Consider the following 21,488-nt stretch of genomic DNA (forward strand, 5'->3'; position numbering starts at 1 on the left):
TGTGCTGGCAAGTGATGGCTTCTTGAGCAAAATTGTTGCACAAGCTACGATGCCTGTGAAGAACGACCTCACCATCTATAATGACATTTACAGGTAATTGAAAACACTGTTGCCCTAACCCTAATCTAAACATCAGACATTTGTCAGCTGTTGTCAACAACTACAAGCTACTAAAAGCTCAAATTTGGCATTAACACAAGAAGTCACGGTTTGGGTTATTTTGTAGTTTCATGTCTCTTGTGTTCCTGGGATAACTTCACTTCCTGCCTTGTCCTGTCTCGCCCTGTGATTGTCTACCGTGTCTGTTTCCACCTGTACCTCCCTTGTGTATTTAAGCCCCGTGAGTCTCTTGTTGCGTCATTGTCTTTGCTACATGTTACTCGTGTTTCAGGTACGGTGGTCTTGTCATGCCAAAGTGTTTCATAGTTCATGTTGTTGTTTTTTCCTCCCCCTTGTCGTCTTTGTTTTATGGAGCGATTTTGAGTTTACTTTTTTTTAACCTTGACTATTAAAGCCCTTATTTGCTGAACTCTGCATCTGCACTCTGTCTCCTTGCCCTCGCACCCCCTGGACTGTCGCCCCAGTCTTCTTACTACGTTCTCTCATCAAATTCACTTTCCTGCAGTAATTGAACATGTAAATGGTTGTATATATTCATGAAATTTGACATGTGGACTCGTTGATAAGTATGAATTAACATCACTTACGTTTCGGGGGCGATTGACAAAAACAAATACCGGAAACAGCGTCCAATTCATGGCCATGCTCCGCGTCAGGAGACAGTGACGTAATATTACTGTTGAGAATACCTTGTAATTTTACCGTAATTTGTTAGTGTAGCCAAAGCGGTGCCCGCAGGGACCATGCGAGACACCCGTGGGGCATGTTCTAAAAATTTTGTTGTGGTTATTTTTTACTCAAAACACTTGCAGACTCTAAAATGACAATATTTAATATAAAGCGGATGCATGATGTTGTTTTAGAAATGAAATTACATTGTGAAATCCAATCCGAGCAATGAACAATGTTTCTTTTTGGCCCGGGTAAAAAAGATAACACAGCCTTGTGAGACAACCAATTTGGCTCTTATGTAATGAGTCGAGTCCAACTGCTTATTTGTTTGAATGAGGCTTAATTTAAATTTACAATAGCGGCACTCTTACAGGCATTGTGTGTCTCTGGAAGAGGGTGAGCAACAGAGAAATAAGGGGAAAGCTGTAATATTAAAAATTCAAGAGTGTTGAATGACACCGGGATTAAGGTAGTAATGAATTTAGCTTTTGGCAACAGAACAAAACCTGTTACTGTGAAAGTAACACTGGAGTGTGATTGTGTTGCTGCATATAAACCAATGAAGAATCACATCTGCAGTTTTTTTTTCTCTGACTATGAATTCAAAGGTGTTTGTTGAAGTAAGACGAAAGCCAACAATTAACATATTCTGCTAACCATCCGGTGTGTGTATTTTCTACATATTTAACTGTGCTGTGTATGCCAATCAGTCTTGAGTCGAATGGAATTAATAATCTTGACATCCAACAATTTGAGAAGCAATAAGTTACTTTTTGAATTGGAGAACCCACATGGGAAAATCTTTGATGTGGAAATGCCTTCCACAATTAAACAAATGGATCCTGTTAAACATTCCGTGAATTCATCCATACAAATCTAAAAACGAAATACATTTCTTTCCTACATTTCATCGTCTGCACTGCATAGGCTGTCATGAAAGTAAGTCACATACATAATGCAATACATTTTTTTCTGAAAGAATTTTGATTTGAAATAAACTTTAATTTAGGAAGTCTTGCAAATGGATCTCAACTGGAAAGCAAACTGCAGCCTGAGGCAGTACTTTCTGCAGTTAAAGCCCTTTTCTAATAGGTTTGAGTGATTGATATGGCTTTTGCAAGCAGGGGGATGAATATCAGGGGAAGGGAGCAAAGATTTCAACATTTTAACATAAGTTAATTAAAATGTATACTACAGTGATCCTGTTTTTTGTTGTTTTGCTGGTTCAGATTCTTCAGTTACAGAATAAAGTCAAGGACCAACAATTCAGTAGTAATAGAGTTTGATTTGTTTTCTACCTGTGTCATCTTCCTAGGACAGGCTGCCGTATAAAAATGAAAGCATAACTAATACTCATAAGCTGAAAAATAGATGATAATAATTATATAAAAAGATACAGAAATAAAGCAAGATGCTTTGAAAATGTCCCCAACATGCATCATGTAAGCCATTTTAGTTTCCCAAGAGAATTTTGAAGTCATGCAAACTCCTTGGTAAGTGAACTCTGTGCAGCCTGAGGCAATACCGAATACAGAGCAATCTATCACACCAGAGGGAGATTATTTTAAGAAGGAAGAGCGGCGGATGAAAGCTACAGTGGTAAACTAGACAACATGGCTCGCTATGACTAATTTGACGGGAGCGTGACATTCTGCAAAGTGCAGCACCCACCCTTCCGCTACAAACCCCCTGCTGTCACCCCTTCATTCATCAGTCCATCTTCCCCGTGGCACTTATCTGGCCGATTTTTGACATTCACATGCACAACTTTTGAGTTCTCTCATCATCCATCCATAGAATCTACCATCCCACCCAATTTTCTTTTTGCCCCATCGCACAGCATTGCCTCATGTCTCTAGGACATGGGTGTCAAACTCTGGCCCGCGAAAGGAAACACGTTAATGTTCCACACATGCCTGAATCCAGGATTTGAGCATGGATTGTTGTTGGGAGAGGTTTCTGATTCAGGACATGGACAACCTGAGAGATGGAAGAGGTGCTCTACATCTTGTTCAATCTTGGTGCAGCGTGAGTCAGTATTTTAAAATTGTAGGGTAACAGTGCCATCATGTGTCTTGACAGTGGTTTGGAATTTTTTTTTGTTTTGTTCAGATGGTGAATATATATGAAAAGAATTTGGAGCAGATTATGTATTCAAGAAGAGCAGGAGACGACAGCGCTGTTGCCAGAGTGTGACTAAATTCTTAAAATGCACCAGAAAGTCAAGAATCCAACCCAGAATAACGCCTGTGTTATGCTTTGTCTCATTGGACGGATCCTGCATTGCCCAAAATACAAATGATGCCTTCTCTAAAATCAAAATTATGATTAAAAAGGCAGAAACCATACATGTCAAAAATATGGATTAATTAAACAATTGCACACTAACGAGCATTAAATTGCCATATATAAAAAACATTTTCACATCTATTTAACAGTTCATCATACACATGAAATTCCACACTACATTCGAAAAACCGACGCTTTCAACGAACGTAATAAAATCATAGAAAGGATTTCACGCAATTTTATTGATTCAACTTAAAGTACTTGAGTAGGATAAACTTAATTTATTACGGTTGGTTCAACGCATTTTCTTGGGTTGTGTCGAACTCAAATGAATTGGGTTGGTTTGACTAAAACTACATTAGTAAAATTTATACTTGTCGATTTAAGTTAGACCAACCCAAATTATTCAATTTAATCCAGCCCAAGAAAAATAGGTTGGACTAACCCTAATAAATTACGTTGATCCGGCCTGGGTAAAGTATAGTGAGCTAACATAATTGCTTATTGCTTAAAGAAAGCAGTTTAATTATGTTGAAATACTTTCCATGATTTGCTATGGTAATACTAAAAATAACATTTTTAAACGTTTACCGTAAACCACAACTGAAACTTAGTTTTAACAAAATATACAACAGTGTTGGCTGGAAACAAAGCAAGACAAATGGTAGATGTTGCAATACAACTGTATTTCTCAAAGTAGGCACTGAATAATGTTTTAATGAGCAGTTGCTCAGCTTTCTATGATATATACACAATGAAAATAAAAAAAAATTCACATTTTTGAAAGTGCTGTCAGTGGATCTTAGTACAGTCTCGACCTGAACTCTAAACACTTTGAAATCTTTTAAGCGGAATGTTAACAAACATTCATCTTTAACACTTGTGATTACTAACTTACTGCACCGGTGAACTCGCAGGAACGGGATAGCTTTGTTTTGAGAGCTTGTCTTTTTATGGATAGTTTGTTTGCGTCTCGTTCCATTATTATTTTCTGCAGAACTTCAAAGGTATACTTAGCTCAAGTTGAGAGCAAGCGCAAGCAACATTGACACTGCAAAGGGTACATTCCCCAACTCGTTCAGCACTTCCAACTTCATCTGGGTCATCACTGGGTTCTGCTCCTTCTTTATTGAATGACATGGATTGCAAAAACTGTCTCCGCCATGGCTGTTTGACTGCTTTCAGTATTCTGTGACAAAACAATTAACAAAGGCAATCATTTTTCACTTATGTGCATTACATCCCATTTTTATTTCACCACTTTACTGTATAAACAGCTATCAATAACTTGATTCACATAAGGGCTGTCAACGAATATTCTATATTCAAATAGTTGTTAAAAACAGGTATTCAAATGTAAAAATATTTTAGTGTAAAAACACAACATTACTGACTTTATATTGCATCAATAAAATAGGCTACAACTTCATGCACTGGTTTGATTAGTTTCCGTTTCATTCCGAGGAAAGGTTCCATGTTTACCACAGCACAGCTCGCTCGGAGCGCCCAATGTAGGTTCTATACCTACTTCAATTATTGTTAATAATGTTTCAATTACTGAATGAAGCCTGCCATATTTGGGACAAGAATCGAGAATCGAGATTTTAAGATTTAAAAAAAAAACACACACAACAATTTGTGGATATACAATGTATTTAATATAATCAATTAGGACGATCTGGACTCTGCCGCACTCCTCCAGCATCTCTTTGTCAGGGGGCCGCCCCGCTCAGGATCCTCCTCAGCCGGACTGACGGTTCACTCGATCCTGGTAGTGCTCCCCCCTTCTCAGTTGAGTCTGAGGAGGAACCTCCTCAGCCTGTAGACCTCCTGCTGGGTGAAGTCTTCAGCTCCCTTCTTCATGCTGCCGTGTCGGGCAGAGCGAGCAAACTTCTCCAGGTCAGAGAAGTAGTCCTCCAGCCTCACTCCCCTCTCGTTCATGGTGGCCAGCAGGAACTCCTTCACCTGCCCCACCCTGTACCTGCTGGAGACTGCCCCACCTGAGGAGACACTGATGGCAGAGCCCCACCCTTAAGAGTACTCGGACGCCCCACCCCTCTTTGCCTGAGAGCCTCCTCTACTGCCCCTCGTTTTTCTCTTCAGGTGGGGGACCTTAAAGCCCACCCTCCCCTCCTCCATCTCCTTCTCGCTGTCGAAGATGCTCATCCCACCAACGAGCAACCCCCGAGCTCCTTTACAGTCGCTCTCACGACTCATCCCATCCCCTCAACCACAAAGAAGTACTCAAATTCATCATCAGTTATGTTTTTCAGATTTGACAAACATCAACATCTTTAAGCAGGTGTGTCCTGGACAATGCTTGGTTTCATCATGAACAAAGACAATTTTCGGATTTGGCTGAAATGCGACTGCTGGAACTTTGCTGCTCTGTTGCAAAAGCAAGTGTAACACCCTCAAAGACGGCACGTCGGATTTGTCTTGATCCACTTTTTATTAGTTCAATGCAGGTGACTGCAAAACATAAAAACACACTCATCAGCACAACAGCGCCAACTGTTGATGTTTCTCCCGTTGAGAACCGGATTAAGCCAGTTCCGCAGGAGAGGGCTTAGATAAAGCCGCCTAGTGGTGAAACTGATGTACTGGTTATACATGCTTCTCAGATGATGCATTTTTGTCCTTTCAGGCCAGAATCTTGTGCTGAGGGCGCAACACAAGGATGTGACAGAGGCCGAAGTTCTGCTATTCTTCCATCAGTGTCCTGGACCCCAGTATTTCACCAAGGTCTTAATCTTAAGAAAACAAATTAAACAACCCACATTTGAGAACTACATTATTGCAGCTTCAAAATAATTATCATGCAATCTCTACATAGACACACACAAATGGCATTTGTGTCCACTTACTCTCCACACACTAGAGAAATTCTAAAAACGTTACAACCGTTAAGCTTCTCTTTTGGCCCTTTGTTACTTCCCAGGACAGAGTAGCTTGGCTTTAAGAGGCAAGCAAGAACATCTGCTGTGACCTTATCTGTCTTCTCAGGCGCATCAAGAAATCATCTGATGTACCTTTGGGGGGGGGAGAAAGGGAACCATGGTAATACTATTTTTTGTTGTAGAACTAGCTGCAACGGCACAAACATCAACCTTGCTCCATATTAGGAGAGACCATCAATTAGTTGATTAAAGCTGCTTTGTCAATGAAAGATGATATGGTACAATGTTGCATTCCATGTCCATGGTGACTGGGTTTGGAAGACCCTCAATTTGAAATCTCCATGAATAACAGCAGTCCAGCGCTTCCTCTAGTTTAGAAGTCACTAACTGGCGGACCACGGTCTGGACCAAACATTTTAAATAAGACCATTGTGTTTTAAACGTGACACCTCACTTGACATGCATGCATAGAATTTGGTGGCAATAAGTGGTGAGGTTGCACACAAGTAAACAAAAGAACTCTCGTTGTTGCTCTCAAACGCGAAAAAACGCTGGGTAATTTAATTGTTGAAAGACAGTCTAAACAGTCCAAACATTAGTCCAGCTATTGTAGATTGGCCTGGGCATTGGCGTGACAACCATTTCTGCATGTGCTTTGAGAATTCCAGTGAACTTCTGCAGAACTTGTAACCAAAACAAACTGTGAATATCAATATAAGAGATTGTTCACAAGTTTTTATAGCGTTGTGTAACTAATCCATCTTAAAATGGATAGAAATCCCTGAGGGAAAGTCAGGGATGTAGACCGTGTGCTACAGCAATCTCTTAAAATCAGGAGTATTGGTCTTATCCGCAGGTACATCCAGGTTACTCGAAAGTCACGGTTAGTCTTGTGCTCAGACACCTGCATACAGAGAGTGGAAAAGGCCAGACAGGTTTTCAAAAAGTGGCAGTTGCATGGGGAATTCTTGGAGTGTACGCCTACCGATATAACACCCAGTGGCAGAGTTGGTGCAGGGGTCAGTCTTGGCCTCAAGGACCTCAGCCACGGACATGTAGCCGTAAAAGGCGCACCTAGCGTTAGCTGCAGACATTGTAGCCACAACACAAGTAGTCGATAAACTTATCGTAGCCCCTGTCATTACATGAACGTTGGCTTGATTAAATTATATTTTTCTAAATGTCCTGACATATTAATAGTAACGTTAAGTTAGCTAACGCTACTTTAACATAATTTAAACATACTAATCATACAAAAGACTGCAAGACACAAACATTATGTCTACCTCGGCAGGCCTGTGCATTCCTGCTAAAACACATACAGACAAGTGTGAACAGATGGACGCAACTTCTTTTCCTCCCCATGGGAAACTTTTCATTTCCTTTTGGTTTCATCAATTTTTTACACAATCCGAGTACTGATACAGATAATGCTGTACTCGCTCATCCCTAGTATTAACGTCAACGGCCGTTTTCTAGGAAAACATGGCTCCGCCCACTCAGCGTGCCGTTGAGACGCTCGCTCTGGACTTGCCACTGAATTACTGGCAATTGCCACTTACTTCCTTGTTTTGCCACTGACGACCGGTGCCACTCAGTTGCCATTGCTTGCCAGTGCCACAAGGAGGATCTCGGCCCTGCACAGAAACCTTGCGGCTTGCAGCAGTCCAACTGCAGTTGCAGAACTTAGAGGAGACATACGTCACCCCCAGCCTGAAAGTCACGCGCTCATGTGCCGACGCCGACGCTGATTCTGCAGGGTCTTTCGTCGTTGAGGAATTGATCATCCTGGTACCATACGATACCATAAAGAGAGAACTCTCTTCATGACTTTTCAATCGTTACTAATCATGAGAACTACTGAATTACCACCCGGAATGTATTTTATCTCCCAATAAATTTGATTAATCTCGGACTCTGAAATATCGAAGATAATTTAGACTCTGTAGAAGACTGTACGTCAGACGTCCCTGTCTCTCCCTGTTGGTTATGAGGTGTGGAGTGAGTGGGTACAAAATGGTACTCACAGATTCAGACTTCCCGGTTCAACAGCTTATCAGCGAGACGACAACCAGCTGCAAAGGATAATATATATTTTAAGTCATAATTTTGACTTTCTTTTGACCCTTCTTTTTTCAACAGATGTCTCATCAGCGGGTAATAGTTTCCTGATACTGTTTCTCCTCTTGACGGCCTGTCATACTGAAAGTCCCAGTTCAGGGAGAATTCAGGACCAAGCATGATGTCACCAAGCAAGAAGAGTTAAAGCACCGTTATTATTGGACATGGCTACAATCCGAAGGTGTATTGGGTGCCTGCTCCTTTTAGCTTGACGCACGCTCCTGATCTTGGATCTAGAATCGATTGCTCTACCTTAGTGTCCTGGATGTTGGTGTCTCACGGCTGAATTTTTTTGGGTTGAAAATTGTAACCGTCATTTCTTTTGCGGCTGAATATTTTAACGGTGATTTCTTTTTAGGTTGAATTTTTTTGCAGTGTTTTAATGTTGAAAAACATTCAGGTGCATAAATATTCAGTGCTGGAAATTCACCTTTTTATTTCAACCCCCGATGACACAGATTTACTTCCATACATAATGCGTGAAAAGTATATAAAGCTACAACAGTAGGTTATTTGTGAAAACACAAATTTCAGCATTTAGCCACCTCCTCCTTTCTGCCTCCTCCCCTCTCTGTCATTACGGTCCCTGTCTGATGACGTAGTCAAACCGGTCGGTGTTTACAATGGCGGCTTTCTGCTAATTGGAAGAAAATGTATGTTCTATAGCTGCAAGAAGCATTCTTAGTTTTGAATGAACGAGTAAGAAGACATTTCTTTCACAATGAATAACAGAACCTCATATTTTTATGACCCGGACGTGGGCAACTTTCACTATGGTGAGTTTTGTTTTCGTAGTGTACAGGCCTACAAAGGGGAACGATGCTGAAGCAGGCTAGCTACATGCTAATAACTTCAGGGACCCGTTTTTAGGTTCCAATTTTCGCATTTCACCCCCTTTCTACGCAGTCGGAGGTCTGTTGTGCAGGTTTTCACTAAAGCATGGTTTCACACCATCTCTACGTATTATGAAGATTCTATTAGTTCCGGTTTGCTTTGCTCGCTAACGTCGAGTTACAAGTTGTCACATTTCCATCATTCCATAGTTTCATCACTTGTGTCACTCATTTATCGAGTCGGTAGTTCCTACTATCATTTAAGGCTTTATAGCGAGAGGTTATTATATTGATGACGTAATTAGACATAATAGTTTTTTTGCTCGTTTATAACACCAGTCAAATAATATCGGATATTTACTTATTACTTAATTTGGTGTCTTTCCAAATATTTAATAAAAGCTCATCAATACTCAATAAGAGCACGACCCATCGGAAAAGTTGACTGAAATGTATTCATTTTATGTATTTTAGTTATTTGTGATTTTAATAAAAAAGAAAAGGCATTTCCTGGTGATGCATTTGTTTTTTTGTTTCCAGGTGACTTATTATTGTTGAGTGCAATGGACATCGCTCTAATACACTTTGAATGCACAATAATGTATAATGTGGAATCTGTTTGTCTCTACCAGGTGCTGGTCACCCCATGAAGCCTCACCGTTTGTCTCTGACTCACAGTCTGGTGTTGCATTATGGGCTCTATAAGAAAATGATGGTGAGCAGCACAAAGAGATCCCTGTGTAATGGGATGAACACAGAAATTCATACAGCAATTCCTCTTTTCTCATTAGGTATTCAAGCCATACAAAGCGTCTCAGCACGACATGTGTCGGTTCCACTCCGAGGACTACATAGATTTCCTGCAGAAGGTCAGCCCCAATAACATGCAGGGCTTCACCAAGAGCCTCAACACATTTAACGTTGGAGACGACTGGTGAGTTTTACTTTAGTCTCAAATCTGAGGTGATTATTAGAGGACAGACTGTACCATAACTACACTATTTTGCCGCCTGTTGGTTTTTGTTTTCAGCCCTGTGTTTCCAGGACTTTTTGAGTTTTGCTCCCGATACACAGGAGCATCTTTACAGGGAGCCACACAGCTCAACCACAAGGTAAAGCACACACACGACCAATGTCAGTACTGTCGCCCTTAAAACTATTAAATTAGTTCCCCCATTATAGCCACAGATTTCAAAGCATTTTTGGGTCATTTCAGCTGGTAACCTCCCTTTTTCGCTGCTGAGCCGGCAATGAATTAGAGATGAACATGTTTGTAGCAGATGACAAAACTGGCGCAGTCGTACAGTGGTTCCGCAGCAGAGTCGGAGATGAGTTCGTAACCTTTTAGTTGACACTGATTCTTTGTTATTTCAGATCTGTGACATTGCAATTAACTGGGCCGGAGGTTTGCATCATGCAAAGAAATTTGAGGTCAGAAGAAAATGCTGTGTATTATCATTCCTTTCAACTGTCAGGTTAAAAAAACAAAAATTGATTTCTGTTTTTTAGGCTTCTGGATTTTGTTATGTCAATGACATCGTCATCAGTATTCTGGAGCTACTCAAGTAAGAGAAGGACATTCCTGTACAGAACTTCTTTTTGCTGTGTCGGTTTCTCTCTTTACAACCATATATGTGTGTGTGTGTTACAGATACCACCCGAGGGTTCTGTACATCGACATAGACATTCATCATGGTGACGGAGTACAGGAGGCCTTTTACCTGACTGACCGTGTCATGACTGTGTCCTTCCACAAATACGGGAACTACTTTTTCCCGGGAACAGGTACACATCTCTTTCAGATTTCAATGCACATTCTGTCGTTGCAGCGCTGTTTCCTTTGTTTAGAGTACAGCTTGCACACTTCTGTGCATCTTCTTTCGTCTACAACTGACATATTCCTTTGTGCAGACTCTTTTTTTATATGTAGGCAATGCAGGGCTAAGAAATAGTATAGTAAAAAGTATTATTGAATAAAATTAAACTATTTCATTTGAGTTCTTTCAATATTCAGTAATCCTGGCATTAAATGTGTGCCTCATAAAAAAGTCTTGGTAAAGAATATCAATAAAAAGATTTTAGTACATGTCATGAAGAAAGTAATTTAAGTGTCACAAATGTAAAGAATTCCTCTATAGACATTATGTTGCTGAGTTGTCTCTGTTAAGGTGTGTATCACTGTGTGTGTGTTGGCTGCAGGTGACATGTATGAGGTGGGAGCAGAGAGCGGTCGGTACTACTGCCTCAACGTTCCTCTCAGAGACGGCATAGACGACCAAAGTGAGTTCACTTCTTACCCAAATCTGATGACTGAAACGTAACCCCTTCAGTGTAAAGCTCAGAGTAAAGATACTCATACTGCTGTGAACTTCAAACAGCTAACCTGTGTGTGTGTGTGTGTTTGTGTGTGTTCAGGCTACCGGCAGCTGTTCCAGCCGGTGATTAAACAGGTGGTGGATTTCTACCAGCCAACCTGCATTGTTCTACAAGTGAGTCCGTCATCTCGTCTCAATGCGTTGGCCGACCATTTCGAAAATAATGCATAAAGACAACACCGTCCGATTTTAAGGCCTCATGGGACCCAATTTAAAGACTGCGTGTTCCTCTTCTTCCAGTGCGGAGCTGATTCTCTGGGCTGCGACAGACTGGGCTGCTTCAACCTCAGCATACGAGGACATGGGTGAGATCAGTGTTCAAAATGGAGGGGAATAGAGTTTAGAGCGATAGACACCGGGTGAAATATTGTATTACATGGCTTCCCTCAAGGAAATGTAGCTCGTACATAATAACAAAAAATAGAGGAATGGTTATTATTATTTCACACTTTGCAAACACTGACTCTTTTCCACTCCATTATTTCCAGTAAATACAGAGCGCTGACACTTTACATTTCAGGTGGCGTTAATGGTAGGCTTTTGTGAACCTGGGCATGCCTGTTAACGTGTGCGTGCTCTGCTCTGTCGTTCAGCGACTGTGTGGAGTTTGTAAAGAGTTTTAAGATTCCTCTGTTGGTCCTGGGAGGAGGAGGCTACACCGTGAGGAACGTGGCCCGCTGCTGGTGAGCTTTCTACGCAGCGTCTGAAGGTTTATGTTCTCAGATGATTTATTAGAGGGGCTTTGTGATGTAACATCTTCTTTTGTTCTGCTTGTAGGACCTTTGAGACATCTCTGTTACTGGACGAGTCAATCAGCGACGAGTTGCCTTACAGCGGTGAGTTTGTGTTTTGACATAATAAGTCCTTGTGATTTCCCCCCGGTGCACCTCGGCCCGTTTTTGTTTTCTTGTCGGTCCAAATGTCTTCAGCACCCGTAGTCCTGTTGTGTTTCTCTGCCGTGAATTTCGTTGGCCGTTTCTGACCTTTTTGTGCCGCCTTTTAGGAACAGCAACATTCTGTAATTTTAACGCATTTTCTCCCCCCTCTTCCTCTTGTGTCGATCCCCTGCAGAGTATTTTGAGTACTTTGCCCCGGACTTCACGTTGCACCCCGACGTGAGCACTCGCATAGAAAACCAGAACTCCAGGCCGGTGAGTTTGTTTCGGAGACGCCGTTGAGCAGGTGCAGTTGTTGGTGGTACTAATATGATACTAAGGACAGCTGTTTTGCCGCAGTACTTGGAGCAGATCCGTCAGACGGTGTTTGAAAACCTGAAGATGCTGAACCACGCGCCGAGCGTGCAGATCCACGACGTCCCCTCTGACGTGCTGAGCTACGAGCGCACCGACGAGCCCGACCCCGACGAGAGGGGGGGCGAGGAGAACTACACCCGGTCAGTCCGCCTGCAACGTGTCGATGTTGCTCAACGATTTGAGCGCATGCATTTTTGCTAACAGGCTTATTTGTGTCTGTCAGGCCGGAGGCAGCCAACGAATTCTACGACGGCGACCACGACAACGACAAAGAGAGCGACGTGGAAATCTGACACGCGAGAACGAAAGCTGCAGATTGAACAGAAACTCTGGAGAAAAAAAAAAGTTCCTCTGTTCTTACTCATTTGATATTCGCCCTAAAGTCACGACCAATCAGAACAGCAGCGTGATGTTAGCACCTTGAATACAAAGTCCCTGAGCACACCTCCTTTACAGCAGCATTGCCATTTGTGGGGTTGTCAAATGTTGTAACAGACAAGGTGAGCCCAAATTACAGCCACTGTAACGCTGGATACACCCAGTGTCATGTAGAGAATTCTCTTTAACGGCTCTGTACAGCTTCATATCAACTTCTGTTTCTCCATTTTTGTAAATGAGGCAAATGGACATGAGTGAACAAAACAGGAAGTCATTCCTTTCCTCCTGTACGCTCGACTCTGTACTTTATAAATGTGTGAACCGTGAGTGTGATGCTGATGTAGAAGAGGACGTATAGTTTAGCCGTTCCCCCAGCAGCCTCATTGCAGACGTACATTGCTGGTCACAGCGAACATCTTCTGCCGTCTGCCACCTCCAGTTCTTTTTACTCAGTGATATGTTTTATGTGATTTCTTTTTTATTGTCTACTTTTTAATAAAAAAAATAGTTGAATCAATGCTTGTAATGTGGATGTATTTTAAAGGCAGCTCTTTCCCTGTGAGTCTCGCCACCAGGAGGCGACATAATGGCCCTGAGAAAGAAAGTTATCTTAAAAACACAAAACCCATAGCTGTTATGTACCATTGGATTTGAAACTTAATCAGTTTCTAATAGATGAGTTTTTATTTCTAAAGTTTAGCTTGTGAGTGTTTTTTATTCTTTGTTTTTTTTATATGCTAGTATGCTCAAATCACCTTAACACCAATTATATGAATTCACATGATGTTTGTTTTGAACACTTGTTCAACAGAGTTGTTGATGGCGTGTTTCCCAGATAAGAGAAGCCACACTTTACTGCTGTGGCAGAAAGGAAAGGTGTAGTAGCTGGAACATGAGGCAGATTTGTTGCTCAGCTTCCACACGATTTACCTGTAAAAGCATTTTGACACACACACACACACACGGGGTTTAATGTATTTCCTCTTTGTTACAGTTTGACTGCCTTCTGTCCTTCAGTTCTTCTAAACCCTTCCCCTCTTTATTTCCATCGCAAAAGACGTGTGTGTGAGATGATGAGAGCAGATGTGCAACGGCATAACTGGACACAGACTGAGTCACGTCCGCTGCAGCGTCTCAGCTGCATAAATGCGTGTTGACGGCTGAACCCCAGAGTGATTTATTTGCATCAACATGATCCAATAACCGGATGAGGAGGAGTGAATGATTTCAATTTCTGAAACTGGGAAGTTAAAAATAACCAAATCTAATATATATATATATATATATTAGATGTCTATCACTTTGACGGCAACCTTTTTTGTGGCGGAGTGCAGCCGATACAGAAGTGTCTTAGAACTCGTATTCTCTCAACTGCTCAATGTCGCTACTTCTCACTTCATGCTGTGTGTTTCCTATTCAGCCATTGTAAACATCGTCACAAACTTCTTCAGTACAGCAGGACGTTTTTAAAGTAAATTATGGTCCATATCGAGTCAAAAGACTACATAAGACTACTATATATGAGAGTATGCTTTAGAACTTGTAATTCACAGGTTGCTGCTGCCATCAGAGGAGTATACTTTGTCTAATCATCACTCAATAATGTATGTAACGTGTATATATATAATATATATATATATATATGTATAGAAAGAGATGTTTCACGCGGTATTCAAGTCTTTACCAGACACAGCAGAATGCCCCTTAAGACCTACTATGTGCTCTGTGAGTTGAGGCTCAACGTCAACTCTCTTTGAATGCACAACATATTATGGACAATATGGACGATCCATGTTTCTTTTCTACTAAAAAGTGAGCATTAACATGGCACAGCAAATACTTTTAGAAATACCAATAAAACTACTACTACTAACAATAATGATAACAACCACATGGATGTCATTTCTAAAGGCCAAAACAAGAAGCATGGCTCATAGCAGAGATGTTAGTCCACCTTTTTTCCCCTCCTGTACCGATCAGTTTGTGATCCATATCAAGGATCCCTTTATCCGATATGGTTTACGGAGTGACAATTCAATAGCAATGTCCCTGATTCCTCAAAGCCTAACTTCTTTCTCCTCCCTTGTAGTTTCGATGAGGAGTTCTTTCAGTGGCCTGTCGAGGACTTCCTTTGCATAGCTCTATGAAGTCATCCTGTGTTTATGTCAGCTTCATCCATAGCTGGCTCGTTTTTGGCCCCACTCACTAATTTGGGTTTGTTTGCTTCTGCCACGTATGTTTACGTTTGTTCTTTTTGCTTTTTTGGGAATAGAAAAAAAAAGCAGTACAGGTACTCAACTCCCAGCATGACCAGTGCTGGGAGTTGAGTACCATGATCATGAACCAGTGCAGAAGTTCTCCTTCTCCGTCTCAGGAGACTGTGAGAGTCGGTCAACAGCATGAGCACAAGCCTGCTCCCCTTAATCATCCATGACCTCGCCTGCTGCTTGACAGATGTGGAATTGCACCACATGCGGTAATGGATGAGATTTAGGGGGGCTCAGGATGCAATGCACTCTAAAAAACAAACAATTTAAATGGTATGGTATGTGTAAAATGTTAATTGATCTATGTACTTACAATAATCAGGAAATGGACATCAAAAAATAAAGGTGCTCAACGCAAATTTCTTTATTTTCACCAGGGATGAGTTAACGTGATAATTAAATAATAAGTTTCAAACGCGTGGTGAGTGGTGGGCGTAGTCACCATCACCCTGGTTAAGTAGTCAGGAGGACTGAAGGCAAAGTATGGTTGTGGTTCAGGTTCCGTTGTATGAAGAGTGAATGTGTATCTGTATACCAAAGTTAGCTCATATGGAGGCCTAGAGTAAATTTATTTGAACCCTTTCATGCATGAATTAAGATAAGCTCAGTCAGGATTTTTTACCAAGTGTTTTTAATGCTCTTTAGGCACAAAAAAACAAGATTTGGACTTTAGTTGTTTGTAATCTATTTTTTTCAAAAATATGTCCACAGGGGGACAGCATGCGTTTGGGTGCTCAACTGAAGAAATATGTATTCATAAAACAAATGAATAAAAATCTGTAAAGATTTGAAAACTCTAAAATTCTAAATGTATACAAAAAGAAAAAGTGTATACTTTCTTATATGATAATTGGCAAAGCAGCCAGGGCACAAAGCCACAAAACACTGCACCGCAGTTGTACTTGGTTTTTCATGTGTATGCAGCATCATGGCATCAAGTGCATGCGTCATGTCATCTGTTGGCGTCCGGTGGTTTCCAGAACCAAACTGGATCTCAAGGGGGCCTTGGACACAGCTCTGCACCTCAAAGCAGCTGGGGTGGCACTTTCTCTTCTGCATTTAGGAGCTACAGATGCCTTGAAGTGCAGGAGATTCATCTGTTGCAGACCAGACATTTGTGGAGGTGTCACAGTGGTGATGTCCAAAAGGTAGAAGAACATTCTGATGTACCACCTTTGTTTTTGCATCTGTGAGGATACATTGCGCCATGTTGATCCATGAGATCTACTCCTCCCATATGCCTTTTGAGTTCTTTTGCAGTTTCAGTTGTGCTCCATGGAGCCTTTTGATTCTGCATGCACCTGTGCTTTAGATGCCCGTGTGTTTCTATGCCCAAAGGGGTAGAATGGAAGTAAAGAAGTTGTCTTTTGCTGTATGTCATCACAAAGGCACATTACTACGTCGGTGATGTATGACGTCCAATACAGTGGCCAGATAATTAATCATAATTTTTTCCCAATATAAATTCAATACTTTGAAGATTTGTAACATATATGATTCCTTAGATGTTACTAGATGTCACCAACATTTTAATACCTGCAAGAATCTCTTTGAATTGAAGGATTGGCAAGAAATTGATGAGTGACTGGACGTTTCTGACGGTCTGCCAGCCATCTTGGTTTTGAGAATCCTGCACCTACAACTGCTTTCCACTGGGTGGCAGTGTATGGGACAAAGCAATAGCATCCACAAATATCCCATAAAAACCCATGCAAATACCAGAAAACAACATTTGAAAATGTATCAACGGTACACTGTAGTGACCTATGATTAAAAAGAGTTTGTGAGCAATATGCAGAAAAGTGGAGGTCATTCTGCTCCTTAGTGATTTATAAAGAGGAAATGAGTAATATGATTTATAACTTATCATGTGAGCTGCAGATCATCTCCCGTTGTCCATTTTCCTCACAAAGTTCACAAGGGGTTCATTTTGAATGTTAACTGTTTCCAAAAGGCCCTCCTGTCGATATTCAATTCAATTCAATTCATTTTATTTTGTATAGCCCAAAATCGCAAATTACAAATTTGCCTCAGAGGGCTTTACAGTCTGTACACATGCAACATCCTCTGTCCCGAAACCCTCACATCGGCACAGGAAAAACTCCCCAAAATATGAAAAAAACCCTTCAATGGGGAAAAAAGGGAAGAAACCTTAGGGAGAACGTCAGAGGAGGGATCCCTCTCCCGGGATGGACAGACTGCAATGGATGTCATGTGTACAGAATCAACAATGTAAAAGATGTACAATACATTCAATTTCTCTAACTGAAATGATACAAGTAATTGCAAGTAGCAGAAGAGGTGTACGGCAGGACCACTGCAGGGACAACCTCCATCAGATCGAACCACCATCCACAGAGGCTTCTGTGGGGAGGGAGAGCAGAAAGATGTTGGTTTTTGATGACAGTAATATGAATCATATTTAAAGTAATGATGATGGCAGTAGCAGGTGTCAGCAGAGCCATGAGCCAGGAGTCAGAACCGGGGTCCGCACGAAACTATGATCCACGGAGACCTGCTAGGCGAGAAAGCACAAAAAACTCCCGGAAAGAAGCTTAATTAGTGATGTACATTAATAAAGCATGGATGATTGTGGGAGGAGAGAGTGAGAGTGAGAGAGGGGCTCGGTGTGTCCTAAGAAGTCCCCCGGCAGTCTAAGCCTAGAGCAGCTTAACTAAGGGCTGGTCCAGGCTAACCTGAGCCAGCCCTAACTATAAGCAATATCAAAGAGGAACGTTTTAAGCTTTATCTTAAATGAACTGACCGAGTCTGCCCCCCGGACTGAAAGTGGAAGCTGGTTCCACAAAAGAGGAGCTTGATAACTGAAGGCTCTGGCCCCCATCCTACTTTTTAAAACTCTAGGAACCACAAGTAGCCCAGCATCTATGGAGCGTAGATGCCTTGTAGGACAATACGGTGTAACAAGCTCTTTAAGATAAGACGGTGCCTCACCAGCAAGTGCCTTGTAGGTGAGGAGAAGTACCTTAAATTCTATTCTTGATTTAACAGGAAGCCAGTGCAGAGAAGTTAATACAGGAGTTATATGATCCCATTTCTTAGTTCTTGTTAATACACGTGCTGCAGCATTCTGAATCAGCTGGAGAGGTTTAAGCGATTTACAAGAGCAGCCTGATAACAAAGAATTACAGTAATCCAGTCTAGAAGTAACAAATGCATGAACTAGTTTTTCTGCATCACTTTGAGACAGGAAGTTCCTGATTTTTGATATATTCCGTAGATGAAAAAAGGCAGTCCTTGAAGTCTTCTTTATATGAGAGTTGAAGGACATATCCTGGTCGAAGAGAACTCCAAGATTTCTGACGGTGCTGTTGGATACCAGAGCAATTCCATCCATAGAGACTGTATCACGTGACAGCTGACTTCGAAGGCGCTCTGGGCCTATCATGATAACTTCCGTTTTTTCCGAGTTTAACATCAGGAAGTTGCAGGTCATCCAGGTTTTGATGTCTCCAAGACAGTCCTGAAGTCTAACAAGTTGGTTGGTGTCTTCTGGCTTGATCGATAGATACAGTTGAGTATCGTCTGCATAACAATGGAAGTTTATGCGGTGTTTTCTGATAACGTCGCCCAAAGGAAGCATGTACAGGGTAAATAGAATCGGTCCAAGCACAGAACCTTGTGGGACTCCGTGACCAACATTCGTGGTCCTCGATGATTCACCGTTCACAAACACAAACTGGGATCGATCCGATAAATAAGATTTAAACCAGCTGAGTGCAGTTCCTTTGATGCCAATCAAGTGTTCCAGTCTCTGCAGCAGGATACGGTGATCGATGGTGTCAAATGCAGCACTGAGGTCCAGCAATACAAGAAAAGATACAAGTCCTTGGTCCGATGCAAGTAGAAGATCATTTGTAATTTTCACCAGTGCCGTTTCTGTGCTGTGATGCATTCGAAATCCTGACTGGAAATCCTCGAACAAAGCATTGTTTTGTAGAAAGTCACATAATTGATTCGCGACAGATTTCTCCAGGATCTTAGCGAGGAAGGGAAGATTAGAGATGGGTCTGTAGTTAGCCAACACCTCTGGAGCTAGGGTAGGTTTCTTCAGAAGAGGTTTAATTACAGCTACCTTGAAGGACTGTGGTACATGTCCTGTCAACAAAGACAGATTCATAATATCCAGTAGGGATGTGCTAATTAACGGAAAAACTTCCTTAAGCAGCTTAGTTGGAATCGGATCCAGGAGACAAGTGGAAGAGTTGGATTTCAAAATTGTAGAAGTCAGTTGATCAAGGTTGATGGAAGAGAAACCATCCAAGTAGGTATCAGGGCCCACGGCTGCGTCCAAGGATCCTACATCCGCGGACGGGTTGGCTCCGGTTGGGGGTAGTAGACCATCAATTTTCTCTTTGATAGTCAGAATCTTATTATTGAAGAAGTTCATAAAGTCGTTACTACTGAGGTCCACAGGAATACACGGCTCGACAGCGCTGTGACTCTCTGTCAGTCTGGCTACAGTGCTGAAGAGAAACCTGGAGTTGTTTTTATTTTTCTCGATTAATGATGAGTAATAAGATGCTCTTGCGTTACGGAGAGCCTTCTTATATGTTTTAACGCTGTCTTGCCAAGTTAGCCTAGATCCTTCTGATTTGGTGGAACGCCATAACCGCTCAAGTTTCAATATATGCCAGGCTACTCAAAGAATGTGTTATTGCTACTTCCATAGTGACCTCTTCATGCTTACTCAATTTAATGCTAAGCAACAGAAATGTGCTGCCATAACAGGGGAACACGTGTATCATGTTAAAACATGACCTGGGTAGGGTGCACATATTGTGGCTTAAAACGTTTTATATGTACAGTGGAGAATAACCAACAAACCATAAGACTGACTGTAAATATAGAGGAAAACTCAATGTAAGAAAAGAAGCCAACAAAACTTGCTAGCCAGCGTTAGCAAATGTCTTAACAATAATGGCAGTAAAACGCAATGAATAAGGCAAAACAAATATTTGATCTGGTGATGGATGAAGATGGTTCAATCAGGAGAGACTCGTTCTGCAAATAGACCCCTTTATTACGTATGTAACAGAATTTAGTGTCTTTGGCGATTTGGACTCTGTCCCCAACCAGGATAATCGGGGGCCGAGTTCTGCTCCTCCAGAATTCCCCCCTTGAGTCCAGACACTGGTGGTGGTGGTGAAGCCAGGAAGTTGTTGCCGGCCGATGCTGCCTGTGGTGAGACTGAAGGGGACCGGAGGTGCCTTGGGGGGGAGGAGGGTTGCATCCGGTCTGATGACAGCTGACAGGACCCGCAGAGATCACTCCTTAAAAAGTTTGACAGCAATGTTATGATTGGTAGACCGACTCATAGCCGCTTCTGGTTGGTTGTCTGTTATTCGTGGAAACCACCCTCCCCTGCCCTCTTCACTGTTTGTGAACTGCTGAGATGCCAGCCATACCTATTGACCCGCTGTAAAGCTTTATTTAGGGGATCAATATATCTGAACAAAACACCATGGCAATTGATCCAATAACAGGACTAGAGATAAGCAGCTAACCCAAACCCTAAAAATAATGAAAACAACCATAGACATTATCAGCTGTTGCAGTAGACAATTTACCAATTAGTTCAAATGTTTTCTATACGGTTATAAATCTCTGGGTGGATGCAGGCAATGAGAGCGTACATCAGTTTGTAACACACATTGATAAATGAGCGGTAGAATCCTCACAACAGTTGCCATGAAAAACAAAACTCCATAAAAACATCACATTACAGATGTGTACAGGGGTGTTTTACAGCTGCGCGGCTGCACATAAAGCAACCGGGCTTGGCTTGAGGTGTAGAGCAAGACAGATGTGATTTAGAGCGGTTGTATGAAAGTTGATATCATTGATGAAAGAATTGATTGGCTGCAAGCTCTGAAATAAGAGTTTGAATACATAACGCCAAGGCTTTCATCTAATGATGTATTTAAAACTTTTCCCTGTGATAAACACCTTCATAATATAAACACAGAGGTTGTTTTGTGACTCTTGGGGCTTTGCATCGGTCCTGTTCAAAGATAAACTGGCATCAAGAAAAGTGCTTTTTACCATGGACATTTTCTTTCATATGACTCACAATATGAACACTGAACACACTCCTGTGACCCCGGAGGAATACCATGAGTAAAGCCAAGCTTGGTGTAGCTATGAAGAACCTGTTGCAACAGGCAGGACTCAAAGTTGTTGACGGAGAAAGAAACATGGCTGTCAGGAGATCTCCATGAAATCAATGAAGTTATTTTAAGACCTTGGTATAATAATGTGC

The 21,488-nt window shown here is 41.7% G+C and overlaps 1 protein-coding gene across 1 annotated transcript; it reads left to right on the forward strand.

Annotated features, from left to right (window-relative positions):
• The first annotated feature begins 8,685 nt into the window (after window positions 1-8,685).
• On the forward strand, window positions 8,686-13,444 carry hdac3 (histone deacetylase 3). The gene is made up of 15 exons (XM_037462433.2): window positions 8,686-8,878; window positions 9,568-9,650; window positions 9,727-9,869; window positions 9,966-10,047; window positions 10,310-10,366; window positions 10,445-10,500; window positions 10,587-10,720; window positions 11,135-11,215; window positions 11,351-11,424; window positions 11,551-11,615; window positions 11,904-11,993; window positions 12,088-12,146; window positions 12,382-12,461; window positions 12,546-12,703; window positions 12,787-13,444. The coding sequence occupies exons 1-15, from the start codon at window positions 8,824-8,826 to the stop codon at window positions 12,854-12,856; spliced, it is 1,287 nt and encodes a 428-aa protein (XP_037318330.1). The 5' UTR covers window positions 8,686-8,823; the 3' UTR covers window positions 12,857-13,444.
• The last annotated feature ends 8,044 nt before the right edge of the window (window positions 13,445-21,488 follow it).

Source organism: Pungitius pungitius, chromosome 2, assembly GCF_949316345.1.
Source record: "Pungitius pungitius chromosome 2, fPunPun2.1, whole genome shotgun sequence".
NCBI classification, from domain to species: domain Eukaryota; kingdom Metazoa; phylum Chordata; class Actinopteri; order Perciformes; family Gasterosteidae; genus Pungitius; species Pungitius pungitius.

Coding starts and splice junctions, on each gene's coding strand:
- hdac3 (XM_037462433.2), top strand. CDS start 8,824: ATGAATAACAGAACCTCATATTTTTATGACCCGGACGTGGGCAACTTT. Junction 11,994..12,087: donor AGGAACGTGGCCCGCTGCTG/GTGAGCTTTCTA, acceptor TTCTGCTTGTAG/GACCTTTGAGACATCTCTGT. Junction 12,704..12,786: donor GGCGAGGAGAACTACACCCG/GTCAGTCCGCCT, acceptor TGTGTCTGTCAG/GCCGGAGGCAGCCAACGAAT.